Source organism: Podarcis melisellensis, assembly GCF_964234715.1.
Source record: "Podarcis melisellensis genome assembly, chromosome: 17".
NCBI classification, from domain to species: domain Eukaryota; kingdom Metazoa; phylum Chordata; class Lepidosauria; order Squamata; family Lacertidae; genus Podarcis; species Podarcis melisellensis.
In genome coordinates, this window is record NC_138534.1 from 2,137,306 (window position 1) to 2,164,932 (window position 27,627).

The 27,627-nt window shown below is 45.3% G+C and overlaps 1 protein-coding gene across 3 annotated transcripts; it reads left to right on the forward strand.

Moving 5' to 3' along the window:
- On the forward strand, window positions 1–27,436 carry LOC309360598 (dynamin-1-like protein). 3 transcript variants are annotated; one of them, XM_081895227.1, is made up of 17 exons: window positions 1–137; window positions 1,651–1,801; window positions 4,130–4,176; window positions 7,672–7,743; window positions 7,844–7,930; window positions 10,798–10,960; window positions 11,240–11,360; window positions 11,576–11,707; window positions 12,008–12,214; window positions 12,322–12,442; window positions 19,216–19,371; window positions 24,349–24,438; window positions 24,538–24,636; window positions 24,729–24,872; window positions 25,409–25,518; window positions 26,065–26,224; window positions 26,547–27,436. In XM_081895227.1, the coding sequence occupies exons 1-17, from the start codon at window positions 36–38 to the stop codon at window positions 26,601–26,603; spliced, it is 2,019 nt and encodes a 672-aa protein (XP_081751353.1). In that variant the 5' UTR covers window positions 1–35; the 3' UTR covers window positions 26,604–27,436. The 3 variants fall into 3 exon arrangements, 2 of the variants coding, with proteins under 2 accessions (XP_081751353.1, XP_081751354.1); XR_014164228.1 differs by lacking the exon at window positions 26,547–27,436 and having other exon boundaries at window positions 24,729–24,919; window positions 26,065–26,204; XM_081895228.1 differs by lacking the exon at window positions 24,729–24,872.
- Window positions 27,437–27,627: the final 191 nt, after the last annotated feature.

Sequence of the window (27,627 nt, forward strand, 5' to 3'; positions counted from 1 at the left end):
GGGAGGAGCCCCTTTCCCTCGGCGCCTCCGTCGCCATGGAGACTCTCATCCCCGTCATCAACAAGCTGCAAGAGATCTTCAACACGGTGGGAGCCGAAGTCATCCAGCTTCCCCAGATCGCGGTAGTTGGTTCCCAGGTGAGACCCCGCCTGCTGCTGCCTCCGCTCCCCGCGCAGCCCAGCCGCCTCCTGACCCTAATGGGTGGGGCAGGGAAAAGGGTTATGCAATTAAGTATGAAAAGTGTGGAGGAAAATGAATGAATGAATGTATTATACCCCACCCATCTGGCTGGGTTTCCCCAGTGAAATCAATAGGCTGTAGGAACAGCTAAAAGAAAGCATTGCTTCACGGAATGCATAAGCCCTGCTCCAAGGCTATGGTAACGGCTCATTGTCATGATAGTCAAGCTCAACTTCCAGGCTCTGAGCCGTTCTGTCTTTGAGTACCCTGGAAGGGGTGGGTGGGTGCGTATTACATGTGTGACCAGCTAGTGGGCTTGCTAGAAACACAGTTGACTGTGTTGAAAATCAAGCTACTGCATTATAGGGATTTTTGGCAGAGCTGTTTTCATTCCTGATGCAGTGGCTTTCGCAGTGTAGTGTGGAAGCCTCCAGTTCTTGTGACAGCAAATTAATCCTAAGGAATTTTTGTAGAGGCATCAGTGCCTGTCTGATGAAAATGGAAGGATCTGCTAATGGTACCATTCCACATTTAACTCACTTGTGGGGCTTTCTTAAAACAGGTGGATCTGCTAGGGCCAGCCCAAGGTGGAGAAATCTATTTGGCAATTTCCTCCCCTTCATCTCTCAGTAACAAAATGATCAGAATAACTAACTGATCATTTATTAATGCTTCCCAAACTGCCAACTCACTGTTTCCAATGGTAAGGCTTGCCTTGTCAATCCTGGGAGAGAGGGATGGATAGATACAGAAAAGCACAGAGTTAAAAATAGCCTATCATTTCAGCAGTGCCATGAAAGCAGTGTCCCCTTCTGTGGGTGCAACTCGGTTGATCTCTATCTCAATTTTCTTTATATTATCTCTTGATTTTGAAATAAAAAGCCATCCTATTATAGTGGTAGCTAATACTGGTTTTTTTATTATCCTTGTTTAATTGCCATGGCTTCTCTTAGGATTCTGGCAACTTTTGTTTGATGAAGAATTCTTCTAAGATTCTCAAATGTTCACCCTGCCACAACTGCACTGTTTTCAGGGGTCCCAAGATAAGTGTTAATTAGGGTTGCCATCTTACCTTAAAAAGTGGTCTGTCCTGTTTCTTTCACAGAATAAGTTGTTGTTTAAACTAGTAGACGGGTGTTTTCAAGGGATGGAAACAAACATTCTTACCTGCTAATGTCTGTAGTTCAAGCTGCCATTCGGTACAAGAGCAAGAGCTGAAGAAAATGTTGGTTGGAACTGTGTCCCCTCCACCTGTTCTATTCATATAAGATGGATACGGTACCTTGAGGTGATCTATGTCGTAGCTTTCAAGAACACCAGGAATGCTTTATGTTATGCAGTACAGTCTTCTTTCTCTGAAGCAGTACACAGGCTAGAACTCCCTAGAGTGAAACTGCTTTCTTCTTAGGACAACATTGCATCTTATTACTACTTTGCATCCTCTGCTTCTAACACTGCCTGTCTCCACAGAGCAGTGGGAAGAGCTCTGTGCTGGAGAGCATTGTAGGCCGGGACTTCTTGCCTCGTGGCTCTGGCATTGTCACACGCCGGCCTCTCATCCTGCAACTGGTGCATGTCCCAACACTAGAGGAGAGAAGGCGGACAGCCAGTGGAGAAAGCGGTAAGACAAGAGCTGGGCATTTGGGTCCGCATCCCACCAGGGGATGCCTGGGGCTTGGCTTTGGTTCTGAGAGGGGAGTGTTGGATCCTGCATGTGGCTAGTGGGTCCAGTCCTACTGAAAGTTATCCAAACTGTTATTTTCCTCCAAACTGTTATTTTCCTCCAGTCTAGAGGAGAACTAGTTCTTTTTCCTTGAAAACTATTGAAACTTAGGGATTTCACTAAAGGGTTGAGAAGGTCGGCTCCTGACAATGCTGCATTGCTTGTCACTGCTTACACTTTATAGACTGTTTTCTGGGGATAGCTGCTGGAGAGGTTGACTTTTGCTAAAGGCAGGATGCCTAAGATGTGTGGATTGGGGGTTGTCTCTGACAGAGACCCAAACAAAGGCTTAATTTGAGCCATAGCTCAACTCCGTTGTGACTATTAGGAGTTGACCATGGCAAAAAAAAAAAGTGGAAATTAAACCAAGCACATAACTGAGAAAGAGCAGGTTGTTATCCCCTCCCTGAGTAGCGCCAGCCATCAAGTCCACACCTGGGAGTTTGGGGGCAAGGCTTCTAAGTGGAGAGTTTGCCGACGTGGGGATTCAGGGCACAGTCCTTCAATGGCTGTGCTCATTTCTCTCTGGTCGGGGACAGAGGGTGGCGCTTGGGGGGGAATTGTCATCGCGCCACTCCTTGGTGTGTGGAGTACCTCAGGGTGCAATACTCTCCCCAATGCTTTTCAACATCTTTATGCGCCCCCTCGCCCAGCTTGTCCGGAGTTTTGGGCTGGGTTGCCATCAGTATGCTGATGACACCCAACTCTACCTGTTGATGGATGGCCATCCTGACTCGGCCCCAGACACACTGACCAGATGTTTGGAAGCTGTGGCTGGATGGTTACGTGGGAGCCGGTTGAAGCTAAATCCTTCGAAGACAGAGGTCCTGTGGCTGGGACGGGACGATATGGGACCGGGGGGGCAACTCCCATCTCTTGCGGGGGTGCAATTAGTGCCAGCACCATCCGTTAAGAGTTTGGGTGTAATCTTCGACACCTCCCTTTCCATGGAGGCGCAGATTGCAGCTATAACAAAGGCAGCATTTTTTCATCTTCGCCAAGCTAAGCAGTTGGCTCCTTACCTCTCTCGCCCTGACCTAGCCATTGTGATCCATGCAATGGTCACCTCCAGACTGAATTATTGTAACTCGCTCTACATGGGGCTGCCCTTGAGACTGACCCAGAAACTCCAGCGGGTGCAGAATGCTGCAGCGAGACTCCTTACGGGGTCTTCGCTGCGAGATCACATTCACCCGGTGCTATACCAGCTGCACTGGCTCCCGGTGGAGTACAGGATCAGGTTTAAGGTGCTGGTTTTAACCTTTAAAGCCCTATATGGCCTAGGACCCTCGTACCTACGGGACTGCCTCTCCTGGTATGCCCCACAGAGAAACTTACGGTCTTCAAATAAAAACATCTTGAAGGTCCCAGGCCACAGAGAAGTTAGGCTGGCCTCAACTAGAGCCAGGGCTTTTTCGGCTGTGGCTCCAATCTGGTGGAACGCTCTGTCACTAGAGACTAGGGCCCTGCGGGACTTGACATCTTTCCGCAGGGCCTGCAAGACAGAGCTGTTCCACCAGGCCTTTGGCCAGGGCACAGCCTGACTCCCTCCCTTGGCAATCTTCGTGGAGCTCTGGCACAATGGTTGCCAGTGGTTTGATTTGAATCAATTTTATAATGAATGATTTTAGAGTGTTGTTTGCACTGTACTTTTGTACTGTTTTATTTTTGTTAGCCGCCCTGAGCCCGGCTTTGGCTGGGGAGGGCGGGATATAAATAAAATTTATTGTTATTGTTATTGTTTAGGCCAGAATGTCCTGAGTGAGAGAGGAGTGCAAGAGGAAGTGGGGGATGAGTGCCCTGTGTTTGAGACAACCATTTGCAAGATTGATCATTGGAATGGGAATTGGGAGAAGAACTAGGGTTGGTTTGGATTTGTTTCTTCTAGAAGGCAAAGGCTTGTCTGTTTCCCAAAGACAGCATGATGGGTGGAGTAGCCTGCCTTTGGCTGTTGGGAAGTGTTTTTGCAATGTAGTATTCCATCTCCTGAGCATAGGAGCCAACTCCTAGGGGCTGAGGTCCCTTCGCACCCCCAATAAAATATTTGAGCCCCCCTCGTTAATAGCCATTGCCATTCAAATGGTCTGTGTTTTCTCTGTCTTGTGATTATGTGGGGTGGGGCTTATAAGCCCCCCATATTTTATTTCAGTTGGCATCCTTCCATGAGAGGGATGGATACCAAAGAGGTTCCCTGACATTATTTTTTCTGGTTTTCTTTGTTTTCAGGAGTCCAGGCTGATGAGTGGGCCACCTTCCTGCACTGCAAGCACAAGGTACGGCATGAGTGGTGTAAAGGGCTGCAGCGGTGGTCAGAGCAGGTCCAGTCCCCTAGGCAGGACAGACAGCTGCCTTGTGACAAAAGTGCAAATGCTTCAGGCTAACAGAGGACTCTCCTCCCAGGGCCAATCTCATTTTTTTCTCCCCTCCCCCAAATCACGGGGGAACAGGGTTTGAGGCACGGGGGCAATCGCTGTGAAAAAGACACAGGTGATTTCTAATGGCAGGTCCTCTTCTCATGCTCTGCAAGTGAATGACACAAGACTCTCCATTCCATGAAGTGCAGACAAGATGCAGCAATTGGGACAACTCTCAAGGAGGAAGAGCAGTTCCTCTTGCAGCATGCCACAAGGCATAGGATGGGGAAGGAAAAGAGGATGTTGCAGCCCTTCAGACAGACTTGCCTTGCTCCACCACCTTGTTTCCTCCTTATTTTAAACCAGGGATGGGGAATTCCTGGCACTCCAGGTAGATCTTTATTGGAGTACAGCTCCCTTCATTCCTGACCACTGGCCATGTGGACTGGGGCTGATGGGAGGTGGAGTCCAGCAACATCTGGAGGGACATAGGTTCCTCGTTCATGTTTTAAATGGAGCTGTAATGTCCCTGTTGAGGGAAAGAGGCAGTTATTCCCTACCAGTTATTCCCTACCAGCCTGTCAACTTTACTCATCCGGTGTTTCCTTCTCTCTTTTTTGTCCAAAGAGTTCAGGACTTCAGAGTGCCTCAAAAGGGAAAGGACTGGAGGCTGTTAAGCTAGAGACTGAGCTTGCAGCTAGTCAACCTCTTTATGGATGGGAGAATTTAACACACACACACGCACGATATGTATTTTTTGTCTAAGTTTGAAGCAGTAAGGAATGGCAGGATCTTTCCATTTCTGACCTAGTTTAAAATCTTGTTTGTTAGTATTGACTTCCCTTTTTGCATGCAGTTCTTGAATGACTCTTCTACATATTGCATCCTATTTTTTTAAAAAACAAAACCTTGATTTTTTTTTATTTGCTATGCTTTCTCTTCCAGAGTATGTGTTTTGTAAATAATAAACCACAATAAAGAATTCTAGAAATTATCTTAAGAAGGGCCATTTCCCAAATGTTGTGATTTTCTGCTCAGTGACGTATTGAGCAAAAAGCCCAATTTCTTCTTTTTCTTCTTCCTCCTCTCCATTCTCACTTCCTTTCTGTTTTTTATATTTGTTTATTTGCTTTTCTGTTTTATCATATCATCAATGCATAGTATTTTACAGCGAAACACATGATAGTAAGATGATAATTATTCTGCCCCATATATCTAAATCTTCTATTAAAATCCCCCCCAAGTTTTCATATAGTTATTCTTATAGATGTTATGATGGTTTGTTGATACCCACACTTTTTTGATACTTCACTTTTTTATCTATTTTCCAGCCAATAATTTCCCCTAATTTCATTTTAACTTGGTTATCCATGTTTTTAACTAATATTTTGGTTTTAAAACTCACCTATTTTCCAAATTCAGTTATCTCCTTTAATAATTCTAGTATAACTTCTAGAGGTTGTTCCAGGGTTGAGAAAAATATCATCCACAAAAGCTATTGTTTTATCATTTTGTTTGCCCACTTCCATTCCCCTAATTTTATTATTACAGTGGAACCTCAATTTTTGAACGTAATCCGTTCTGGAGGTCCATTTGACTTATGAAACATTTGAAAACCGAGGATCAAAGGGCTGTTAGCAAGTTCAATGGGGAAAATGGAGAAACGTGCCTCAGAAGCCATTGGACTTCTGAGGCGCGTTCGAAAAGGGAAGCGTTCACTTTCGGGTTTTCAGCGTTCAGCTTCCGCAATGTTTGGCAGCCAATACCTTCAAAAACCGAGGTTTGACTTTATTGCTAATATTTTACAATAAAATTTCAAAGGTAAGGATAAATAATAACGGAGAGAATGGACACCCTTGTCTTGGTCCTTTTTTGATGTTGCATTTCTCTGAGATGATATTGTTTATCTTTGCCCATTGTTCATTATATAATGCCTCTTAAGAAGGTGTCACCTTCCATTCTTTTTAAACACTTCTTTCATAAATGCCTAGGAGATATTGTCAAATGCTTTTCTGTGCTAAGGAAGATCAGGGAAGCCTGTTTTTCGTTATGTACCTCCAAATATTCTATTATATTTCTAATGTTCCTTACGTTATTTTTCAATTGCCTCTCTGGTAGAAATCCTGCTTGATCCTGGATCAACTCGTTCAACACTTTTGAAAGCCTATTTGCTAATATAGTCGTAAATAATTTATTGCTCCTCTCCATCTGTACCTATCTTCTCTCCTTCGTCTACGTCCTTTTGTTGATGTTCTACTAGTCTTTTTATATTTTCTCATAAATGATTTGGATTTCTGCAATGTTAACTTCTCCTTCCTGCAAGGACCCCCTTTTCGCTTCTCCTGGGGTGGGTTCTTTTTCTGTGTTGTCATCTCACTTGCCTTTTCCTTCTTTCTATTAAGTCTGCCGTAGCGTCATTATCCCCTGGTGTTAGTCACCAGTCATCTTTGATTTTTGTTAATTTATTCCTTTACTCTATTACAGTTCTGTTGCTATGGATATTATCCCTTGTCTTTGAGTGCAGCTGTTGTTTTGTCTAAGTTGTTGTAGATTTTTACTCCTAACTTTCTCATTAGGTGAAGTTTTGGGCACTCCAACATGAATAAAACTACCACTTATTAGGATATTATTGTTCTTTTTAAAGTCCAGTTTGTAAATTATTTGCTAATTCTATTTACTGTCCTCTCCTTCCCCCTGTTTTCCTGCTTGCACACAAGTATTTTCCAGATTCTGTAATTCTGTAATTTAAATGTCTACCTTTCCCCCTTTATATATGAATGGGGAGGGGAGATAGGGGGTTGTCTTGCTCCTGAAAACACAGGGTATCAAATAAATAATAAATATTAGGCCTTCTCTTCTTTTTTTAAAAAATACTGTTATATTTCCTCCTTGACACAAGTCTGTCTTCTGAGTTCTGTGTGTCCTCTTTAGACATAAAAGCAGAAACGTGCATAGGAGGGGAGAAGGTTGTTACATTCTAGCAGTTATTTTTCCTTTCTCCCATACTTTTTAATATTTGTTACTCTTATTGCTGGATTTTCCACATTATTATAGGGGGTTGGGGGTATCTTCTCTATCAGCCTTTTACTTGGAATTAATGATATTTAAGCCCCAGTTTCATTGCTGTTCTCTAGTATTATTTAGTACTGTCTGTCTCCGTTTTCTGCCCTCCCCCCCCCCCATTTTATACATTCGTAGCAGGCTCTTCATTATTTTCCTTTGCCCTCCTCTGTCAGAGTTTTAACTAGTTCCGGAATGGATTCCCTTTTTTCACTCCGAAATTTGTAGCCAAATTTCCTTTTTACCAATGTTCCAGATTCTATCTTTTGGATTTGGCCTTGTTCTTTTTGTTGGAAGCTTACCGGGGTGAGACTGGCAACAGCCAGCTCTCTTGGTCCCTGTCTTTCCCCCCAGACTTTCACTGACTTCAGCGAGATTCGACAGGAGATTGAAATCGAGACGGAGCGGACCACTGGGACCAATAAGGTACTGGCTTTTCTGAGCTTCTCCCCACTCTGGTGAGAACCCTGTTCTTTGAGCTGCCATATGATCTTTCTTTAACTGATTTTTTTTTTAATGCATGCAGGGAATCAGCCCAGAGACCCTGTACTTGAAGATCTACTCCCCACATGTACTCAACTTGACACTAGTTGACCTTCCAGGAATCACCAAGGTGAGAGGCGTTGGAGAAAGTGGGCAAGCGAGGAGGTGCTGGCCACTTCCTCAGCAACGCTAACAGTGGAAATTGCAATTGGCCATGAGTATGGGATTTCTAGCCTTAGAATCCTGTGTGCAGGCTTGATGAGGCGGTTGCATCTGCAGGGAGACAGTTTGATAGGGGGCTTCCCCTTTGCATCAGCCCCTCCTTTCCCTTGCAACCCTCTGCCCAGCCACTTGCTCCCAGTTGACTGACAGACAGCTGAGAGTGGGAGGGGAGAAGAGTGAGGGCAGGCCGGAGGCGTTTTGACACCTGACATGAATTAGACAATTGCATCCTGAGAATTGTTGTACACACACGGAAGAGTCATCCCTATTTCTTATAGCAAAGAATCCTGCAGAAACTGCATTGCTGTTGTTGCATATGGTATACAGTTCAAAACAATAACCAGATCAGGAAGGGGAAAAGAGGTGATGCTGGCTTCCCAACCACCTTCGTTTTCTGTGTTTTGAGCAGTAGTGGCAGCCTGCCCAGAGGGGCTTTCCGCTCCCTGTACAAGCTGCCACCTCAGTGCAAAAGACAGAAAACGAAGGGGGTTGGGGAAAGGGGAGCAGATGGCAATTGGCACAGTGAGCTGTGAACGCTCCACATCTGGGAAAGAAATACATGCTGCACTTGAAAGTAACTCAGTTGAAATGCAGGAGGTTTATTTACAAGTGAGAGGGGATCAAGAGCAGGAGAGAAGGGGAAAGCAGAAGATCAATGCAAGGAAATAGGTGAAAATGAAGGCTACAGTTGGTGCACACACTTAACTTCATAGAATCCGCTGTTGAACAGCTCTTACTGTCAGAAAGTTCTTCCTGATGTTTAGTCGGAATATTTTCTCTTGTAACTTGAATCCATTGGTTCGAGTCCTACCCTCCACAGCAGGAGAGAGCAAGCTTGCTCCATCTTACTTGTGATGACCCTTTAGATATTGGAAGATGACTATCATATCTCCTCTCAGTCTTCCTTTACCAAACATACCCAATTCCCTCAACTGTTCTTCATAAGGCTTGGTTTCCAGGCCCTTGATCATCTTGGTTGCCCTCCTCCACGCTAGTTCCTGCTTGTCAATATCTTTAAACTGTGGGGTCCAGAACTGGATACAGGACTCCAGGTGTGATCTGACCAAGGCAGAATAGAGCAAGACTATGACTTCCCTTGAGCTGGACATTATACTTCTGTTAATGCAGCCCAGAATAGCATTCACTTTTCTTGCTACTGCATCACTCTGTTGACTGTTGACTCATGTATGGTCTATCAAGACCCCTAGATCCTTTTCACATGTACCACTGGCAAGCTAGGTCCCCCCCCCCCCGCAATCTTATATTTGTGCAGCTGGTTCTTTCTGTCTTGGTGCAGAACATGACAGTTGTGAAATTCACTGTGTTAGTTTGGGCCTAATTCTCCAACCTGTTAAGCTCATCTCAAATCCCAATTCTGTCTTCTGTGCCATTAGCTACCCCTCCCAGTTCCGTGTCATCTACAAATTTGATTAGCATCCCCCGAGCTCCAAGATGGCATCATTAGTGGTAGCATCGACTTGAGCTCCGCATCAGTTGATGCGGTTTTTATTATTTTTATCAGTCTTTTATTAGCTTTTATCAGCTGCAGTATTTTATCTCTGTCACTTGGCAGCTATTATATTCACAAAGCTTGAGTTAAGCGCTTGAGTTAAAAGTCTTAGAGAAAGTCTTGGAAAGTCTCAGAGAAAGCCTTAATTAGCTCCAGCTCAACTGAACCTACCAACTACTTATCAGCAGGAGTGGAGATTAAACACCCTGTCGTGGGAGGACACCGACCCCTCAATTCTTTCATCTCAAGTCATTTAAACAACGGGCCCAGGACAGAATGCCGTGGCAGCACCGCACTTCTCCATGTTTTCCAGGAACTAACTATTCATGAGCACTCTTTGGGTTTGGTCAGTCAACCAGCTACAAATCTACCTAATGGTTATCTCATGCAGTCTACATTTCACCAGCTTCTGTGGAAGAATATAACGGGGGTCTTTGTCAAAAGCCTTACTGAAATCAAGACACACTAAGTTAGGGCTGCCATACGTCTGGATTTTCCTGGACATTACTGGGATTTCAAAGGTGGAATTGACGTCTGGGGAGAATTTCCAAAATGTCATGCTTTGTCCTGGATTTTAGACAAGTCTATCAAAAAATCATGTTTTGGGGGCTCAACAACTTAGGGGGTTTGTCTAAAAAAAGCTCTTTTGGGGTGTCCTGGTTTTTACTTTTTGAAATATGGCAACCGTACACTAAGTCCACAGCATTCCTTGATCCACCAAGCTTGTAACATTTATGAAAAAGTGAAATGAGATTAGTCTGGCATGTTGGACCATCTTTCTTGTTGGAATTGTTTGCATTTGGACCTTCAATATTTCGCATTTAAGAAACTCTCATCCACCTTGGACTCCCTTCTCTTTGAGTATATTTGACCATGGGTTCTCATCCAGTGGCTCCTTAAGCTTTTTAAATTGGCCTTCTTAAAGTCAAGAGTACATGCCCAGCTACATTCAGCTTCATCATTTGTGTATGTAATTGTGAACGTAATGGGCCAGCTTCGTGGGGCCATGCCTAGGTGAGCCCAGGCCTTCTTTCTCTGATTTCTTCCTTCCTATGAGGCTTGGCTTCCTTTCTTCCAGTAAGAAATCTTTGATCTGGCTTTTCCTCTCTCAGGGTGGAAGCACAGTTGGAGGCAACTGTGTAAACTTCACTCCAGTGCTTGTTGCATTATGATACCAAGCTGGAAAGAGAACCTGGAGTGTGACCTTTTGTGGGTGTCTTCCTTAGTCTTGTAGCAATTTCTAGTCTCTCCTTTGTATACTGCAGGTGCCCGTTGGGGATCAGCCCGATGATATTGAGGTTCAAGTACGGGACATGATCCTCTCCTACATCTCCAACCCAAACTGCTTGATCCTGGCTGTGACAGCTGCCAATACAGACATGGCCACGTCAGAGGCACTAAAGCTGGCACGTGATGTTGACCCTGACGGTATGGCATGTGTTGTCGTGTGCCTCAGTTTAATAGGAGCATGTGTTGGTGGTCAGGAGGTCAGTGCTTGGTCCCCATGAAGAGCAACAGGATGATGGAGCTAAGTTGCTGCACATGTTGGAATGGGGTGAGAGAACTGGGGCAGACCAATAGTGATGGAAACTGAGAGGATGCATGTGTAGGGAAAGGAGGGGGATGGAGCAAGGAATGTGCAGACTAGGGTGGGGCAGAGGGAATAAAGGAAGGAGCAAGGTTTCATCCTGTGCTGATCCTGTGCAGGGCGAAGGACACTGGCTGTGATCACCAAGCTGGACCTGATGGATGCTGGGACAGATGCCATGGATGTGCTAATGGGTCGGGTTATTCCTGTCAAGTTGGGCATCATTGGGGTGGTCAACAGGTCAGTAGTGCTGGATAACAGGGAATATGGGATCTGGCTCAGATTTGGAGTGTCTGAGGGCAGAGCCCCACTTCCAGTAGGGCAGGACATTCTTGAAGGATGTATTATCTATTGTCTTGGGTGGCATGGTTGGGGGAAGAGACGCTTGCGGCAAGACATCACTCCAACTTGTGTAGGTTAGTTTGTTGCTATGATCTCCCTGCTTCCTCTACTAGAAGTCAACATGATATCAACAGCAACAAGAGCATCAGTGAGTCCCTCCAAGATGAGCAGGGCTTCCTGCAGAAGAAGTACCCATCGCTTGCCAACCGAAATGGCACACGTCACCTGGCTAAGACTCTCAATAGGTGAGGGGGTGCCAAGGCACAGCGGTTATTAGTGAATAAAGGAGCTGGATGTTGGGAGGGACTGAGTGAGCAGGAAGGGGCTGGCCAGGATCTGGTGCAGGTATCTGGCTTATCTGTTTTGCGTGCAGAAGGCTCCATGCTCTGAACACTGGAACCTTTTGTTGATGCATCTGGTGCTTCAGAAAGTCAGTTTCTACAACCTTGAGGACTAGAAACCTTGAAAGTCTAGGCCAGACTGGTCATCTGTGTCAGCAACTACTGAGAATGCTGCTTTATTTCCTTCTCCTCCCTGCCTCCAAGGCTGCTGATGCACCATATTCGTGACTGCCTGCCTGAATTAAAGACCCGGGTGAATGTGCTGACAGCCCAGTACCAGTCTGTGCTACAGAGCTATGGGCAGCCCATTGAGGACAAGAACGCCACCTTGCTTCAGATCATCACCAAATTTGCCACCGAGTACTGCAACACAATTGAGGGCACGGCACGCAACATTGAGACATCTGAGCTGTGAGTGACCTCTCTTGGCAGGGCTGGGACTGGGGAGGAGCCTCACAATGTGGATCAATAAGGGGGATTGTGCTCTCTGAAGCTGACCTACGCTCCCTCCCTGTCAGGTGCGGAGGGGCCCGGATGTGCTACATTTTCCATGAGACGTTTGGTCGCACCCTGGAGTCCATTGATCCTCTGGCTGGACTTACAATGCTGGATATCTTGACAGCCATCCGAAATGCCACCGTAAGCCACCATTGTGGAGCTGGGATGCCTCTGAGGCCATTCACCCATTGGCCTCTGCTTTCAGCTTGTTCTCTCTCTCCCATCAACCTATGCTATCTAGAACTCCCAAAATAAATTGGGAGGCACGTTGCCTAAGAGAGCTTGCATTGCCTAGTGGCCCAATGACAAACTGGGAGTCGGGAGAGGGCAGTCATTCTCATACTCTGCTTGTGGGGCTCCCAGCACAGGAATCTGGTTGGTCACAGAACAGGGTGCTGGAAAAGATGGGCCTTTACTGGGATACACCAGGGCTCTTCTTATGTACTTGAGTTCAATTCAAATCTCACCTCTGCCGTTAACTTGGCAGGTGGCCTGAGGCAAGCCACCCTCTCAGCCTCGCTACACACATGCCCTCGGGCAGTCTCTTAAGAAAGGGATGGTGATATTGGCCCAGACTGCAGCCTTCTAGGGAGGAGTGAGGCACAGGAACACTTCACCTAAAGCGCTATGTGCATGCTACATGTCTGTGATTTGGGATGACTCCCCATTTGTGTGTAGAGGGGAAGGCTCTCTTGCTAGTTTGATTTTGGGTGGGGGCAGTCTTGAGCCAGCCAAAATGTGTTGTCTAAGTATGCTGAGTGGGTGGAGGCGGCATCATCCTGTGGTAGATGTTCCTGATGTTCCAGAGGTAAATGATGAGGTGTGTGTCTCAATTTGGCACTTCTGATACAGAGCTGGGATCCCAGAATAAAGCAACAATTATGGGGCTTTTTTTAATCCACCCTTTTAGTCTAGCTTGTTGCAATATGTCCATGCCATTCTTCTACAGCATCTACTCTCTTTTTGTGCTTCAGCTAAGGGATCCAGACTTGTAGAAAATCCCTCTTTTTCTTGTAGTCATTCATTTGCAGAGCAACCCTCTTCCGTACTTCATTGTGCCATGGCAACCTGTCTTCCCATAAGTTGCTGTAGTAACTGCCTGTCCAAATTGCAGAGTAACTCCTTGCTGTAATGATACGTATCCTCTCCAGACAATGCTGTAAGGATACTTTGACCTATTGGTGCAAGAACCTATGCTCTTTCTAAAGGTAAAGGGACCCCTGACAGTTAAGTCCAGTCACAAACGACTCTGGGGTTGCGGTGCTCATCTTGCTTTACAGGCTGAGGGAGCCGGCATTTGTCTGCTCCGCAGTTTTTCTGGGTCATGTGGCCAGCAGGACTAAGCCACTTCTGGTGCAATGGAACACCAACACCAGAGCAGCGCACGGAAACACCAGTTACCTTCCCGCTGGAGTGGTACCTATTAATCTACTTGCACTTTTGGGCATGCTTTTGAACTGCTAGGTTGGCAGGAACTGAGACAGAGCATTGGGAGTTCACCCCGTCGCAGGGATTCAAACCACCAACCTTCTGATCGGCAAGCCCAAGGCTCAGTGGTTTAGACCACAGCGCCACCCGCGTCCCTATGCTCTTTCTCCTACCCCCCAAATCTAAAGTAATGTAATAACTGGAGCATTTCCTCTTTTTTTTTGGCATACCTATAAAAACCCAGTCTTTTGCCCATGTCAAGGTGGCCTTCTGCTCCTCCTGTTAACTCGGGTCATAAGTGTTGATGGTTTTGCAGCCAAAATAGAGCCACTGAAAAACAAAGGGGGGGGGGTTATCCACTTTCCTAAGGTTTGCATATATAAAGAGACACAGACATAAATATAAACTTTTTTTAAAAAAAGGTGGGTGGTGAGGGCAGATGCCTGGAACCCTGAACAAGAGCACTTATATGGATACATGGCAACATTTTCTTACAATCCCCACTTATAGAATCATATAATTGTTGAGATGGAAGGGACCCTGAGGGTCATCTAGTCCATCCCCGGCAATGCAGGAATCTTTTGCCCAAAGTGGAGCTCGAACCCACAGCCCTGAGATTCCGAGTCTCATGCTCTACTGACTTGTATGATTCTAATAAATAAGGCTTTGTAAACCTGAATGTATACTTCTGGCTCCTCCTGGAAGCCACACCTCTTCTAATCGAAGCCTGATTTGTATGTTTGAGTGATCCATCACCCTTCCACTATTTATTTATTTATTTATTTATTTATTTCACAGGCCAAGCCCCCTTGGCTTCTGCCCGTGTCCTGCAAATGGCTGCACTGGTTGAGAGTTCATTTCTGGGCCCAGTTCAAGTGCTCATCTTAGTTCTTATAATGTTGAACAACTTAGGCCCCCAATACTTGAAAGACCGCCTCCTTCCTTACAGACCCTCTTCAGTCTCAAGATTGCTAGAGCATCCGTTGACCCTGTTTCTCCTTCCGAAGGCAGAGGGGGGGCGGGGGGGCGTGAGCCTGCTGCCAAAGAAGAAGCCTCCGCTACCAACATGATTTTTGGAAAGATTCCTCCCTAATCTAGCTAATTGGACAAATTATGAAGCGCTCTCTGTGCAAGATATGCAAATAAGCTGAGACTAAATCAGCCACCTAAAAAATTGGAACATTTAAAGGTATTTGAATGGCATTTTGATGTTTTTGCAGAAGTTGTGAACGGAAAAGGAGGAGAGATGACTTCATGTTTTGTTATGATTTTTGCATCTGGCTCTCTCTGCCCTCTTCTGAATAATGGGGAAAAGAGGCATGTGATGTTTGATAAAAGACTGCTTTGCGGAGGAAAACAGGAGAATTGGATAAAGTATTAGGAAAGGTATTGTCATGAGGAAGCCACTGGACAGCTCACATGGTTAACTGCTGGGTGAAACCAGACACACAGGAGAGCTTCTTTCAGTCCTTTTGTTAGAATTTACAGAAGTATATGGAGATCATGGAAGGTGCTCCCTCAAAGCTGAGCTCAGAGTGCCCGCTCCTCCCCCAGCAGCTACTATCTGCCCCGACTGGAAGCTTCCTGGGATGGGGCCTCCACCAGTCCTCCCGGACAGGTGCTACTATGCCTGCCCTCTTCTACCAAGGAGTGGCTGGGTGATATTGATGACCATCTTTTGACGGTGTTCGGTGTTGCGGGAGGAAGAAATGCAACTACTGTGACTTACAACTTACAGCTGGCCTTGCTATGATGGAAGGTATGGAGGCAGTGAAGAGACTGAATCAAATGCGACGCAGCTTGACATAGTGGCACATATCATAATAGGTACATCTGTACAGAAAAAGATATGTTTACATGGCATCGCAATATAGTGGTACCTCAGTTTAAGAACAGTCTTATTTACAAACAATTCGGTTTACAAATTCCGCAAAACCAGAAGTAGTGTTCCGGTTTGCGAACTTTACCTTGGTCTACAAATGGAAACCAGATGGTGGAAGGGCACCAGTGGCAGGAGGCCTCATTAGGGAAAGTGCACCTCGATTTAAGAACGGTTTCGGTTTAAGAACAGACTTCTGGAACGGATTAAGTTTGTAAACCAAGGTACCACTATATTGGAAATCAATGGCCAGGCTGCTTCCAGAACGTTTTTCTCCTCAAGAGCTACTTCATGCTGCAGTTTGACTCTGTTATCTGTGCGAAGAAAACGTTTGACCTTGAGTAGTGTGAGCAGAGCCAGAGGAGCTGCAATTAATCAGCTAAGCAGGGAAAGAACTGATTTGAACAAGGATGAGAGAAGATCCAAGCTGAAAAACCACACCGAAATCTGGAAATAAGAACTTACTGAAATACCACTCATGCCATTATTGAATATCTATACTAAGGTTTATTTGATCTATTTGCTATTTGCAGGGTTGTAAAGGGGCAGCTGATGGAAAATATTATTGGCAGCTACGGAGTGATATCAACTAGAGATTGAGAACGCAGCAATGGGGGTCTATCTTAGACATATCTTGTAAGGAGAGCAGGAAACTGGTTTTGGAAATAGTATTAAATCAGGGGACTTCCGGGTTGGCGCCTCCGGCAATGGCGGAGCTCCTCCGATCGGGAGGAACTTGCTCCGTGAAAAGCAGGGTCTGACTGCCACGGCGAAGGCGGAGACCCATAGAAATCACAGACGGGAGAAGCCTGTGAACTTGGGATTCGGCTGGCACCTCTTGCGCCTCCCCTACCCGTGGGGAAACCCTGTTTTGGGGATCTGGAGCGACGTGGGGTGAGTGGTGCGGTGCTTTGAATCGACTGCTTCTTTCACGGAGTGAAGCCGCATTGCTGCTGCCGGAGAGCGCTGACTTTTTCCTGTGGACAATTGGACTTTAAACAACTACCCGTGAGTAGACTGGAAAATTTGGACCCACAAATATTTTAATTTGGCAACGTAGTGGGAAGGCTCTAAACAGGAAGTCCGCCTTCCGCTTTTGTAAACAGACTGAAGCAAAGACGTTACAAACTAAAGTCTCTGAAAGTTTTTGACAAAGGATTAAAATTCCACTGGTTAAAAATATCAAACCCCCCTTGGAAGCAGGAGAAGAGGGGGGAAGTCGTGGACCTAGGGAGAACCTGCAGGAGAGAGTGAAAAGCAAACTACCACTGCTCTGAACCTGGGAACGGTCTGCCTGATGACGTTTGGGGAAGGTTCACTGACAGAACGGATTTGACAGTTACTTAAAATTAGAAAGATACTGTTTCCATTGATCTCTTCTGAGTTGATTAAAGGGAGGGGGAAAAAACTGAAAATCGAAACTGTTTCTGTGCCTGAAAGAACTGATACAATTTGAAACTGCTTCCCTCTAGAGGGAGCATGTGAAACTGTTACAGGAGTGTAACAGGGTAAGCTCTAGCTGCAAGATAAAGTTTCTGAGAATCAGAGATTGACCTTGGACTATTCAAAATGCTGATAGGAGAAGCTATTGTGACTGTATTATATAAAACAAACCATTCACTTGAACAGCTGCATAAAAAGGCAGATGACATGATTTCCAAAATTGATAGCCGGGAACAGAAAGTGACCAACTTGAATCAAAAAGCAAGCAACAATATAGAAATAACTCAGGACTTGGTACAGGAATATACCTTGGTAGGACAAATGGTGGAGGAAAAGGAGAAAGATGCCGCTGCGAAACCTAAAGTAGTTCAAGAAGGATCCTCAGTTCTACAGAGGCAAATCGAGGATTATAAATGGAGGCCTTGCATGACTGATTCTAGCAAAAGCCAGATCTTGAGGATTGGACCCTGGCTTGGACTGAAGAACGAAAGTTGGAAAGACCCCTTTATCCAGGGACTAACTGACTTCTGGGACATGGGTTTGGGCCTGGAGGAGCTTGAAGCTGTGGGGGCCTATGGATTTGGAGGAATCCTGAAATACGTCCTGAAATACCCTATGGACCTCAGTTTCAATTGTGGAAACTTGGCTGAGCTGTTCAGAAGGAAGAAAAGTTCTGTTTGGTTGGAGTTTTCCCAAGATTTGCTCCTGAGCATCAAAGAATATGAAGAAGATCTGCAGAAAGGACTTGGAAAAGAATTAAGAGCCTCGGACATAAGATCTCCAGGTTGATGGACTATAGGGATCTGACGGAAAGGACTGGCAGAATCCGAAACCAGGGAGAGGAGAGGGTGGAAGAAGATTGGGAAATTTTGTAAAATTAATGACTGTTAGAAAAATTGTGGAATGATATTATATGGATTTAGTAGAAATGTTAGAAGAAGTTAAGAATAGATAAGTAATTTAGTCTTAAAGGGAAATAAGGTTAAAAAATATGTTATTTACAAGATGATAAAAAACAGAGAAAGATGGAAAGGATTTGCTGAAACAATTAGAAGAACTGGAATACAAAAAGGGAGGTGTGAGGAAGTCAAGGAAACAAGGAAATGAAGGATAGAATATGGAAAAGGAGAGATGTATTTTAAATTGTTTCTGTTTTGATTTATTTATGTGTTTAGTCTAATGGGATTGGGTTGGGGTTTATATTATTTGTATACTGTATTGTATTGTGGTGTTTTTTCACTTTTTTGTTTTCTTTCTTTCTTTTTTGTCTCTATTTTTTCTTTTTTCTTCTTTTTCTTGTGGCCTGGGAAAGGGCCTTCTCTGTGGCAGCCCCTAAGTTGTGGAACTCCCGGCCCCAGAGAGGAGCATCTGGCATCTTCATTCTACAGCTGCTGGCAAATGCTGGAGATGGAGCTCTTTGCCCTGGCATTTGACACCTGAGCTGTATTTTTCAGGACCCACCCTCTTGTGATTGCATTCTTTTTCTGTAACTGTTAAGCTTTTAAACTGTTTTCAGTGTTGCATTTTAAATTGTTATAACACACCCTGGGACATTAAGGCGAAGGGAGAGATGGTGATGATGATAAAGTAAAACCAGCTTTATTAGTCCCAACCAAAAATCTTGAAGCAATGTGTAACCTTTTAAGTTGACCAGAGCTCTCTTCAGGCTGGATGTTAAGTACTTTAAGAAGAGGAAGGAAGAGAGACCAATGTTGCTGTGGATGCTGGAAGTCCCGTCTGCCATTTGTAATGTCTAAAAATGAAATGAAGGGGAGTTTTTGCAGAACTGAGCTGCGATTCTTCTGCAAATTTATTTTGGGCTGACCCCGTTTGAAAGCAGTGAGAGTCGTTTCTGAGTAAAAGTTATTGGGTTCTTGGTGCAAAAAAAGGTTTCTGGTTGCAGCAAGGCATGCTGGGACAAAGAAGCCAGTGATTACAATTCCTTTGGAAAATATAAATGCCAGTAGAACTAGCAGAGCCCTTCTAAGGCAGAAATACCCTTCAGCTGAATATGACTTTTTGGGAGATGCTGCCTGTGGCAACCCATAACTAGGCATTGGTGGGCTCAAATCATGGCCCCTTCTGGCCTCTCATGCCTTAGCTGGTCAGCTTCCTGCCCAACCTGGGTAGCAGCTTATACTGATGGGGTTTCTCCACCCTGCAGGGACCCCGTCCAGCCCTCTTTGTCCCGGAAGTCTCCTTTGAGCTACTTGTGAAGCGTCAGATCAAGCGCCTGGAGGAGCCAAGCCTTCGCTGTGTGGAGCTGGTGCACGAGGAGCTGCAGCGCATTATCCAGCACTGCTCCACCTACAACACGCAGGTATGGCTTTCCTGACACTAGGGCTATTCCCAATAGCATGGGTGGTTAGAAGGGTTCCAGAACTCCGTTTGTTTGGCCTTTTGAACCATCAGAGGTTTATTGCAGGCATTTGTGATTCTACAGATTAAAACAGGGCCTGTGCATGCATTACATGAAAGTAAACACCATTAACTCCATGGGGCGTCTGTGTAAAACATTTGCTTCACAAAGGCTCTCCTGCCAACTGTAAGTGACCTTTGCATTTCCAAAGAGCTCGATGATCTCACAAAGAACTGTGCTCATTTCCAAATACTTTTGGCCTTCTAAAGCAGCACTGAGAAATTTCTAGCCAGCAGGTCCTAATTTTCCAGAGGCTGTCTTCCCCTAAACCACAGCCACCTGCCCCACGCCTCATGTGTGGACATCATGTGTGAGGCAGGTAATTACAACCGCAAAGGAACAACTGAGAACTCTAAAGTGCACTCCCCATTGCTGCTTGGCACGCAGTCATGACTGGCGCTTGCGGAAAGCCCCGCTGGGATCAACTTCAAAGTTGGGTCACCTGGTGTCCTGATGATATCAGGTGATAGACAGGTAGCAGCCCCACCACCTGTCAAGATGTCCTACTGTGTAATAGTGGAGCAGCTCATGAGCTGCCCTGCTGGCTAAATCTTCCTCTACAGCTTTAAATTGCTGCACTTCAAACAGAAGAAACAGAGCCTTGCCCTACATGGCTCTTGCTAGAATTGGGAATATTTTGCTCAAGCCCATTCTGTAACTGGAATAGTTTGTATGTATTGCAAAGAAATAGAAAATTGCAGCCTGCATCTCCTTTCTCCACACCCTTCCTTACTCTGGAAGCCCTGCTGAGCTTCAGTTCAGAAAGATCATTGGCTGAGCCCACTCCCAGATGCCCCTTTTAAGCAACTTGCCCCAATTTCCTTCTTCTACCTCCACACCTTAGGATTCCTGCTTTGTCTTTTATTACCCTGCTGACTGAGCTGAAGAGGAGGGAAGAGGTGCTTGCCAGAGCCAGGCCAGTTGCTATGGCAATCATTGCTTTTTTGTAGGTTGCTGCCTGAGTGGTAGTGCCCAAGGCCTAAGCAGCCTTCAGGAGCTGCCTTCCAGGAGAGGCCTTTGTAGCCTGCTGATGACCTTATTTCAACTGGTCAATTGTAGACAAATACAATGGTACCTCTACTTACGTTCACCTCCGGTTATGTATCCTTAGGGATACGTACGCGGCAAACCCAGAAGTATTTTTCCGGGGTTTGCCATGCATGCATGTGCAGAAGCATTCTACTGCATCGCATGCATGCGCAGAAGCGGTCCCTTTGGTTGTAGAAACCTCGGGATCTGACCAGAGCTCCGGAGCAGATCTCATCTGCAACCGGAGGTACCACTGTACAATGGAGTGCATTAAGAAGGCGCCACTAATAACATCATAAGAAGAGGCGGGGGGGGGAAGCCTCTCATACTTTGAAATCTCTATGGGTACATGACTATCTCAAAATCACTTTGAGTCTTACCTCACAAGGAGAATAATACCCCCCCCCAAAAAAATTATTATTATTATTATTATTATTATTATTATTATTATTATTATTATTATTATTAAATCCCTGCCCATCTGGCTGGGTTTTCCCAGCCATGCTGGACAACTTCCAGCAAAATATTAAAAATACATTAAAACATCAGTCATTAAAAACTTCCCTAAACAGGGCTGCCTTCAGATGTCTTAAACATCAGATACAGTAGTTGTTTATTTCTTTGACATCCGATGGGAGGGCGTTCCACAGGGCGGGCGCCACAACCAAGAAGGCCCTCTGCCTGGTTCCCTGTAACTTCGCTTCTTGCAGTGAGGGAACTGCCAGAAGACCCTTGAAGCTGGACCTCAGTGTCCGGGCTGAACCATGGGGGTGGAGACGCTGCTTGAGGTATACTGGGCCGCGGCTGTAAAAGTAAACACCTCCACCATCCCTAATATATTATCACTTTATGTGTGGATTGTAATCATGAGCAACTTTGGAGTGACAACTTTGGTTCAAAGGTACAGTATAAGTAAATCTTCTAATGATTTGTTTAGAAGTTTACCCAGAGTAATGCAGCAAGTCCTGCTTTGAACACACATTTTCAGACATGTGACTGGTAAGTGGCACCCACTTTGTTACCTTCCAGATCTTAACAATATTTTGTGGGGTTTAGAGACCTTTAGCATTTTCATTCTTTGTAAATGCTCAAACTGGGTGCATATCAATCAACTTGGGAGGAATGGATCATGTCCTCCTGGGTTTCACGATACAGAGGAAAGGAAAGCTAGGTGTAGTCGGACATGCACTCTGGACTTTAAGAAAACCAATTTCAAAAAATTAAAGGAAGAATTGAGTGAGATTCCTTGGCCAGAAATACACAAAGAGAAGGGAGTCCAAGTTGCATGTGAGTTTCTAAATGGAGAGATGAGCTTGGGAGTTAAGAAGGCCATGTATAGGAAATGGAAGAAAGGGGAATCACAAAGGAGGAGGAGTATACATGAGTAAGCAACAGTTGCAGGGTGCAGGTCAGGCTGGCTAAAGCTCTGATGAACTCAGGCTTGCAAGAGAGGTTAAAAAATAATAAAGGTTTCTTTAGCTATGTCCAAAGCAGAGAAAGAACAAGTAAGTGGAAGGTCCTCTACATGGAGTAACGAAGACGGAGTAATGCTATTAGGTGACAAAGCAAAGGCAGAACTAACTATTTGACACCTACTTTTCCTCTGCCTTCACCCAAAAGGAAAGTGATGCCTAACCTGGTGTTAAGAGAATAAATAATGTAAGGGGAGGGCTATGTTCCAAGATAGGAAAAGAGGTAGTAAGTGAACACCTAGCTACTTTAAATGAATTTGAATCTCCAGGGCCTGATGAGCTTGAATCCAAGGGTACTAAAGTAGCTTGTGGTGTAATCTCAGAGCCTCAGAGAATTTGTGGAGAACAGGTGAGGTCCCTGCAGACTGGAAGTGGGCAAATGTTGTCCCCATCTTCAAAAGGGAAGAAAAGAAGACCCAGGTAACTACCAACTGGTGAGCTTGACATCAATACCAGGACAGGTCCTAGAACAGATAATTCAACATTTGGTCTGTGAGCACTTAGAAAAAGATGCTGTGATTACTAAGACCCAGCATGGAGTTTTCAAAAAATAAGTCATTTCACAGTCAGACAAACCTATTTTTTTTCTTCTTCTTCTTTTTTTTTTTGATAGAGTAAGCTTGGTCGATCAGAGGAATGTTATGGACATAGTGTATATTGATTTCAGTAAGACTTTTTACAAAGTTCCCCCATGATATTCTTGCAAGCAAGCTGGTAGAATGTGAAGTGAATGAGGTAACTGGTGGATTTGTAGCTGGTTGGCAGACCGAACCCAAAGAGTACTCATTAATGGTTCCTCTTCATCCTGGGGGGAAAAGACAAGTGGGGTGCCACAGGGTTCTGTCCTGGGCCCATCATTGTTCAATATCTTTTTTAATGACTTGAGTGAAGGAATTGAGGGGATGCTTATCAAATCTGCAGATGACACCAAACTGGGAGAGGTAGCTAATTCTGTAGAAAACAGAGTAAGAATTTAAGATGACCTTAACAGATTGGAGAACTCAGCCCAAGCTAACAATGAATTTCAACAGGGACAAATGTAAGGTTCTTCACTTACACAGGAAGAACCAGCTACACAAATATAAGATGGGGGACACTTGGCTTGCCAGAAGTACATGTGAAAGGATCTAAAGGGTCTTGGTGGACCACAAGTTAACATGAGTCAACAGTGTGATGCAGCAGTAAAAAAAGCTAATGCTACTCTAAAACGCATCATAGAATGATAGAGCTGTGGAGCTGGAAGGGACCCTTAGGGTCATCTAGTAGAACACTCTGCAATGTGGGAATATGGGGCTCAAACCTGCAACCTTGACATTATCAGCACCATGCTCTAACCAATTCCAGGCAGTATAGTGTCAACATCAAGGGAAGTAATGGTACTACTCTATTCTGCCTTGGTCAGACCACACCTGGAATTCTGTGTCCAATTCTGGGCACCACAGTTTAAGGAGGATGTTGACAAGCTTCTTGGATGGCAACCAAGATGATCAAGGGTCTGGAAACCAAGCCTTATGAGGAACAGTTGAAGGAGCTGGGTATGTTTAGCCTGGAAAAGAGGAGACAGAGGAAATATGATAGCCATCTTCAAATACCTTAAGGGCTGTCACATGGAAGAGGGAACAAGCTTGTTTTTTCCTGCTCTGGAAGGTAGGACTGGAACCACTGGCTTCAAGTTACTAGAAAGGAGATTCCAGCTAAACATAAGGAAGAACTTTGTGACAGCAAGAGCTGTTTGACAGTGGAACAGTCTCATTTGGGAGGTTGTGGACTCTCCTTCCTTGGTGGATGGCCGTCTGTCATGGATGCTTTAGCTGTGATTTCTGCATTGCAGGGGGTTGGACTAGATTACCCTTGGGTCCCTTCCGGCTCTATGATTCTGGATTATGCTGGAAATACTGAAATAAGTGAGAAGCTGGCCTCATAACATTGTCTTTCTTCCCATATTGTTGATGGTTTTGCCATAAAATCATTCTTTCAGCATACAATGATGCAAATAAGTAATGCAGTTTTTAAAAACTTTTCCTACAAGTTGTTGTTGGTTCATGTTGCTTCGCATGAGCTGATGGTGCAAAATAAACAAAAGTCAGATTCCTGCCTTCCATAAGCTTATAGTCTGATTTCCAATGGCTGGGGAGCGGACAAAGTTTGACTATTTATGGAAAATGCTTTTTATAAAGATTTTTCCTTATTATATCCTGTGCTGTGCTTGTTTTTTTTTTTTTAATGTATCTTTTGTGTGTATTAGCAGTACAATGGTATTTCAATTGGTGTCTTTGTAAGCTTCATTGGCAAACAAATTGTAGAGCCAAAAGGTAGGTCTTTAAAAAATAAATAATGTCCAAATGCTTCTCTCAATTCCTCCTCACCCCTTTCTCAGGAGCTGTTGCGTTTCCCTAAGTTGCATGAGGCGATTGTGGAGGTGGTGACGGGAGTCCTTCGCAGGAGGCTGCCCATCACAAATGAGATGGTAATGATGGTTGTTTCTTCAGAGAATGGAGGAGTGGAAGCTGGTTCCTGTTCCACATTTGGGGCCAAATGTTCCAACAGCCAATGCCTTTTCTCCTAGGTGCACAATCTGGTTGCAATTGAACTGGCCTACATTAACACCAAGCACCCAGACTTCATTGACACAGCTCTCGTTTCTGCCTCAGTGAGCAGTTCTAAGGTATGACCCAACCACTACCACCCTTTCTACTGCCTTGATGCCTGCCCTAAGAATAACCCCACAGCCCACTCTCACATTTATTCCCTTCTCAGACTGAATCTGTTCCAGATGGTGCCCGGCGATGGAAAAGTGAAAAAGCGGAAGAACCTAGTGCAGATGACAGACCCAAGGGGTCCTCACAGACCTCAGTCTATTCCAGCCCTAGTCGGTCCCATGCAGTCAACCTGCTAGACACGGTCAGCTGTGCGGGAATCTGGAAGTACAGGGTTGGTGAGGTGGAGAGGTGGGTTGGTGACCTAGAGGCAAGAACATTAATTGAAAAGAGGACATTACTGGCTTGAGGACACCCTCTTTGGGTTCTGGGGAGGGTCCAGTGGGGCCTTGTTGAGGTCGTCTGGCCTAACAGCTGATGTGTGGGGTAGCACAGCAGCTGCTTACCCGCATGTCAGCTAAGCAAGCCCCGCTGCCCCCCAAGCTCTTGCGAACTGGAGGGACAGTGGGGCTTGTTGAGCAGCTCAGCTGCCCCCACTGCTCCTCCAGGGTGTTCCCAATATACACAGTTTCGGTTACATGCAGGGAGGCCTGTAATGTAACCCTCACATAATTTGGGAGTTGCCTGTACAGATTACCTGTTCTCTGCCCACCCCATGCAATATGCTATATCTTGTCTCACTGATCTTGGCCAAGTGCGTAGAAACTGTTCCACCAGCTCTGCTATCACCACCACCTCTGGCAATTTCCTCTCACAGTAGTCTTCCCTGACTTTCCCTAGCCCATGCCTGCTACACGCAAACTGAGCCAACGTGAACAGCGAGACTGCGAGGTCATCCGCCGTCTTATCAAGTCCTATTTCCTCATTGTGCGCAAAAGCATACAAGACAGGTAACCTCAAGTTGGCAAGGGATTTGGCATGGGCACACATGGGCCAGATGTGTCCAGTTGTGAGAGCATCTGGGTTTGGGATTCTTTTGTACAAAGTGAATGTTCCCTTTGGGGGAGGGGGAGGATTCCTTAGGAGTTCAGAAAGGAGCATGCAAAGTACTGGGAGATAGCACAAGATGTCTGTGTCCTTCATATGTACACTGTAGATTTGGATTTCTTCATGATCTTTGTGTATGTGGGTAAATTAAAGATTCCCATCCTCTTCGTTACTCAGAATTACTAAAATATTCCGACTTCTACAGAAGTGACTATTGCAACCAGTTCACAGCTCAATACTTTTTGAATAAGAAATGATGTAATTGGGTAAGTAGCAGCTGTTGGTCCAGGGTGTCACCTAAAGAGGTGATGGATCTACCTAGCCCTGTAGGGCCAGCAGGGGAGGTAAGGTTGGGGCAAGAAGGGAATTGTGGCCTAGCAAGGTAAGCCTCGGATGTCTGCAAGATCTCACAAGCTTTATAACAAAATATATCTTATTTCCCCCTGTAGTGTCCCCAAAACAGTGATGCACTTCCTGGTGAACTACGTCAAAGACCACCTTCAGAGTGAACTCGTGGGCCAGTTGTACAAGCCACAGCTCCTCGACACGTTGCTGACAGAATCCGAGGACATGGCTCAGCAGCGCAATGAGGCTGCCAATATGCTCAAGGTGAGGGGCGGTGGGCAAGGCTCCTTGGACTGACAGGAGATGGGGAAAGTTCTCTCTGGCTCAGCAGCAGTTTCTTACTTTTAGGTTTCCCAAATACTGAAAGAACTGCACTGCTTCTCTGACTTTTGAAAACTTCTAAAAGCCGATATCCAGGAGAACTGACTCTTCACAAATGAAACCCTGCGGCAAGTCCCCTTGCCTTCAGAGTCAGACTAGCGTCCATGCTCTGGCACCACTACCTTGAAAGCCCAGCCTGTTTGGGTTGAAAGATGGCATTAGAACATCTATTAATCACTCAGCAAGGTCTTTTCTTCTCTTATAGGCATTGCAAAAAGCCAGCCAAACTATCTCAGAAATCCGTGAGACTCAGCTCTGGTGAGGGGAACCCACTGCTTCCGATGGCTCCAACCCACTGAGTACCATTCACCCAGAGCCACGCCAGCCTTCATTTCTGAGCCTTCTGGTGCTGTTTCCCAGTTGGAGCGGAGAGGTCTTGAGCCCTCTTTGGTTCTGGCCCAGAGCAAGAGCCTGTCTAGTTAAGCATTTGGCACTATGGAGCCAGCATCTCTGTGCTGAACTGAAGCCTGGTCCTCATCCACTGCCTCGTTGGTCATTCATGCTTTTCCAGCCTTGCTAGTCCAGTCGGTATTAAATTACTGTTTTTGTCCACATTTTGAATTCCTTCTCTCCACAGCTGTATCCTTGAGTCATTGCTGGTTTGGCCAGTCTACATTCTTGGTAGCTTTTGTCCTAAGTGCAGGAGAGCTTTCTTCCATCCCCAAATGTTGGTGCATTTGCTAAAAATATGAAGTGAAGCAATTTGTTTGTGTGTCTGCCTCAGCACTAAGCAGGCAGTGGTGTGTATGTGGATCTGCTGCTGAATGTCTTTATTCTTCATTACTGCCGTGAAAGTGGTTGATGCTGGCTAGGCAGAGAAATGGGCACAGGTAGCTTTGAAGACGCTCACAACTATAGAGGTGGGACATCAACTGTTGCAGAGCAGATGATGATAAGAGGGAGATCTAGCCTTACCTTTTCCCAGGAGTTGTGTGCAATAGTGCCACACCTTTGGGGGCACTATCCCTGTCCTAGTTGGCAGGAAAGGGGAGGCACAACTTCTACGCAACCCCAAGTTTGCATGCACCTCTGAGCCACGTAGGACCCAGGCTTCGCCTGCTAGTTTCCTGGAATAAACTTGTGTACTGTTACAAATGTGCTGATGGTTTTTATTTGTATGTATGGTGTGCAAAGAGGCTGAGAAGAAAGAGCTTGATTAAAAATGAGTTCTAAATTAAGACAAAAGACTGAAAGTCTCAACACTCACATAGCTTATTTCTAGTCACAAGGATTAGAAAGGTTAAACAAAAGGTGACTTGCCCTCTAGCAGTAGTCAGTACTCTATG

Bases quoted from the DNA above. Each gene is read 5' to 3' on its own strand.
- LOC309360598 (XM_081895227.1), top strand. From the start codon at position 36: ATGGAGACTCTCATCCCCGTCATCAACAAGCTGCAAGAGATCTTCAAC. The intron at 7,744-7,843 runs GTACTGGCTTTT...TAATGCATGCAG, and splicing joins GGACCACTGGGACCAATAAG to GGAATCAGCCCAGAGACCCT. The intron at 24,439-24,537 runs GTAATGATGGTT...CTTTTCTCCTAG, and splicing joins TGCCCATCACAAATGAGATG to GTGCACAATCTGGTTGCAAT.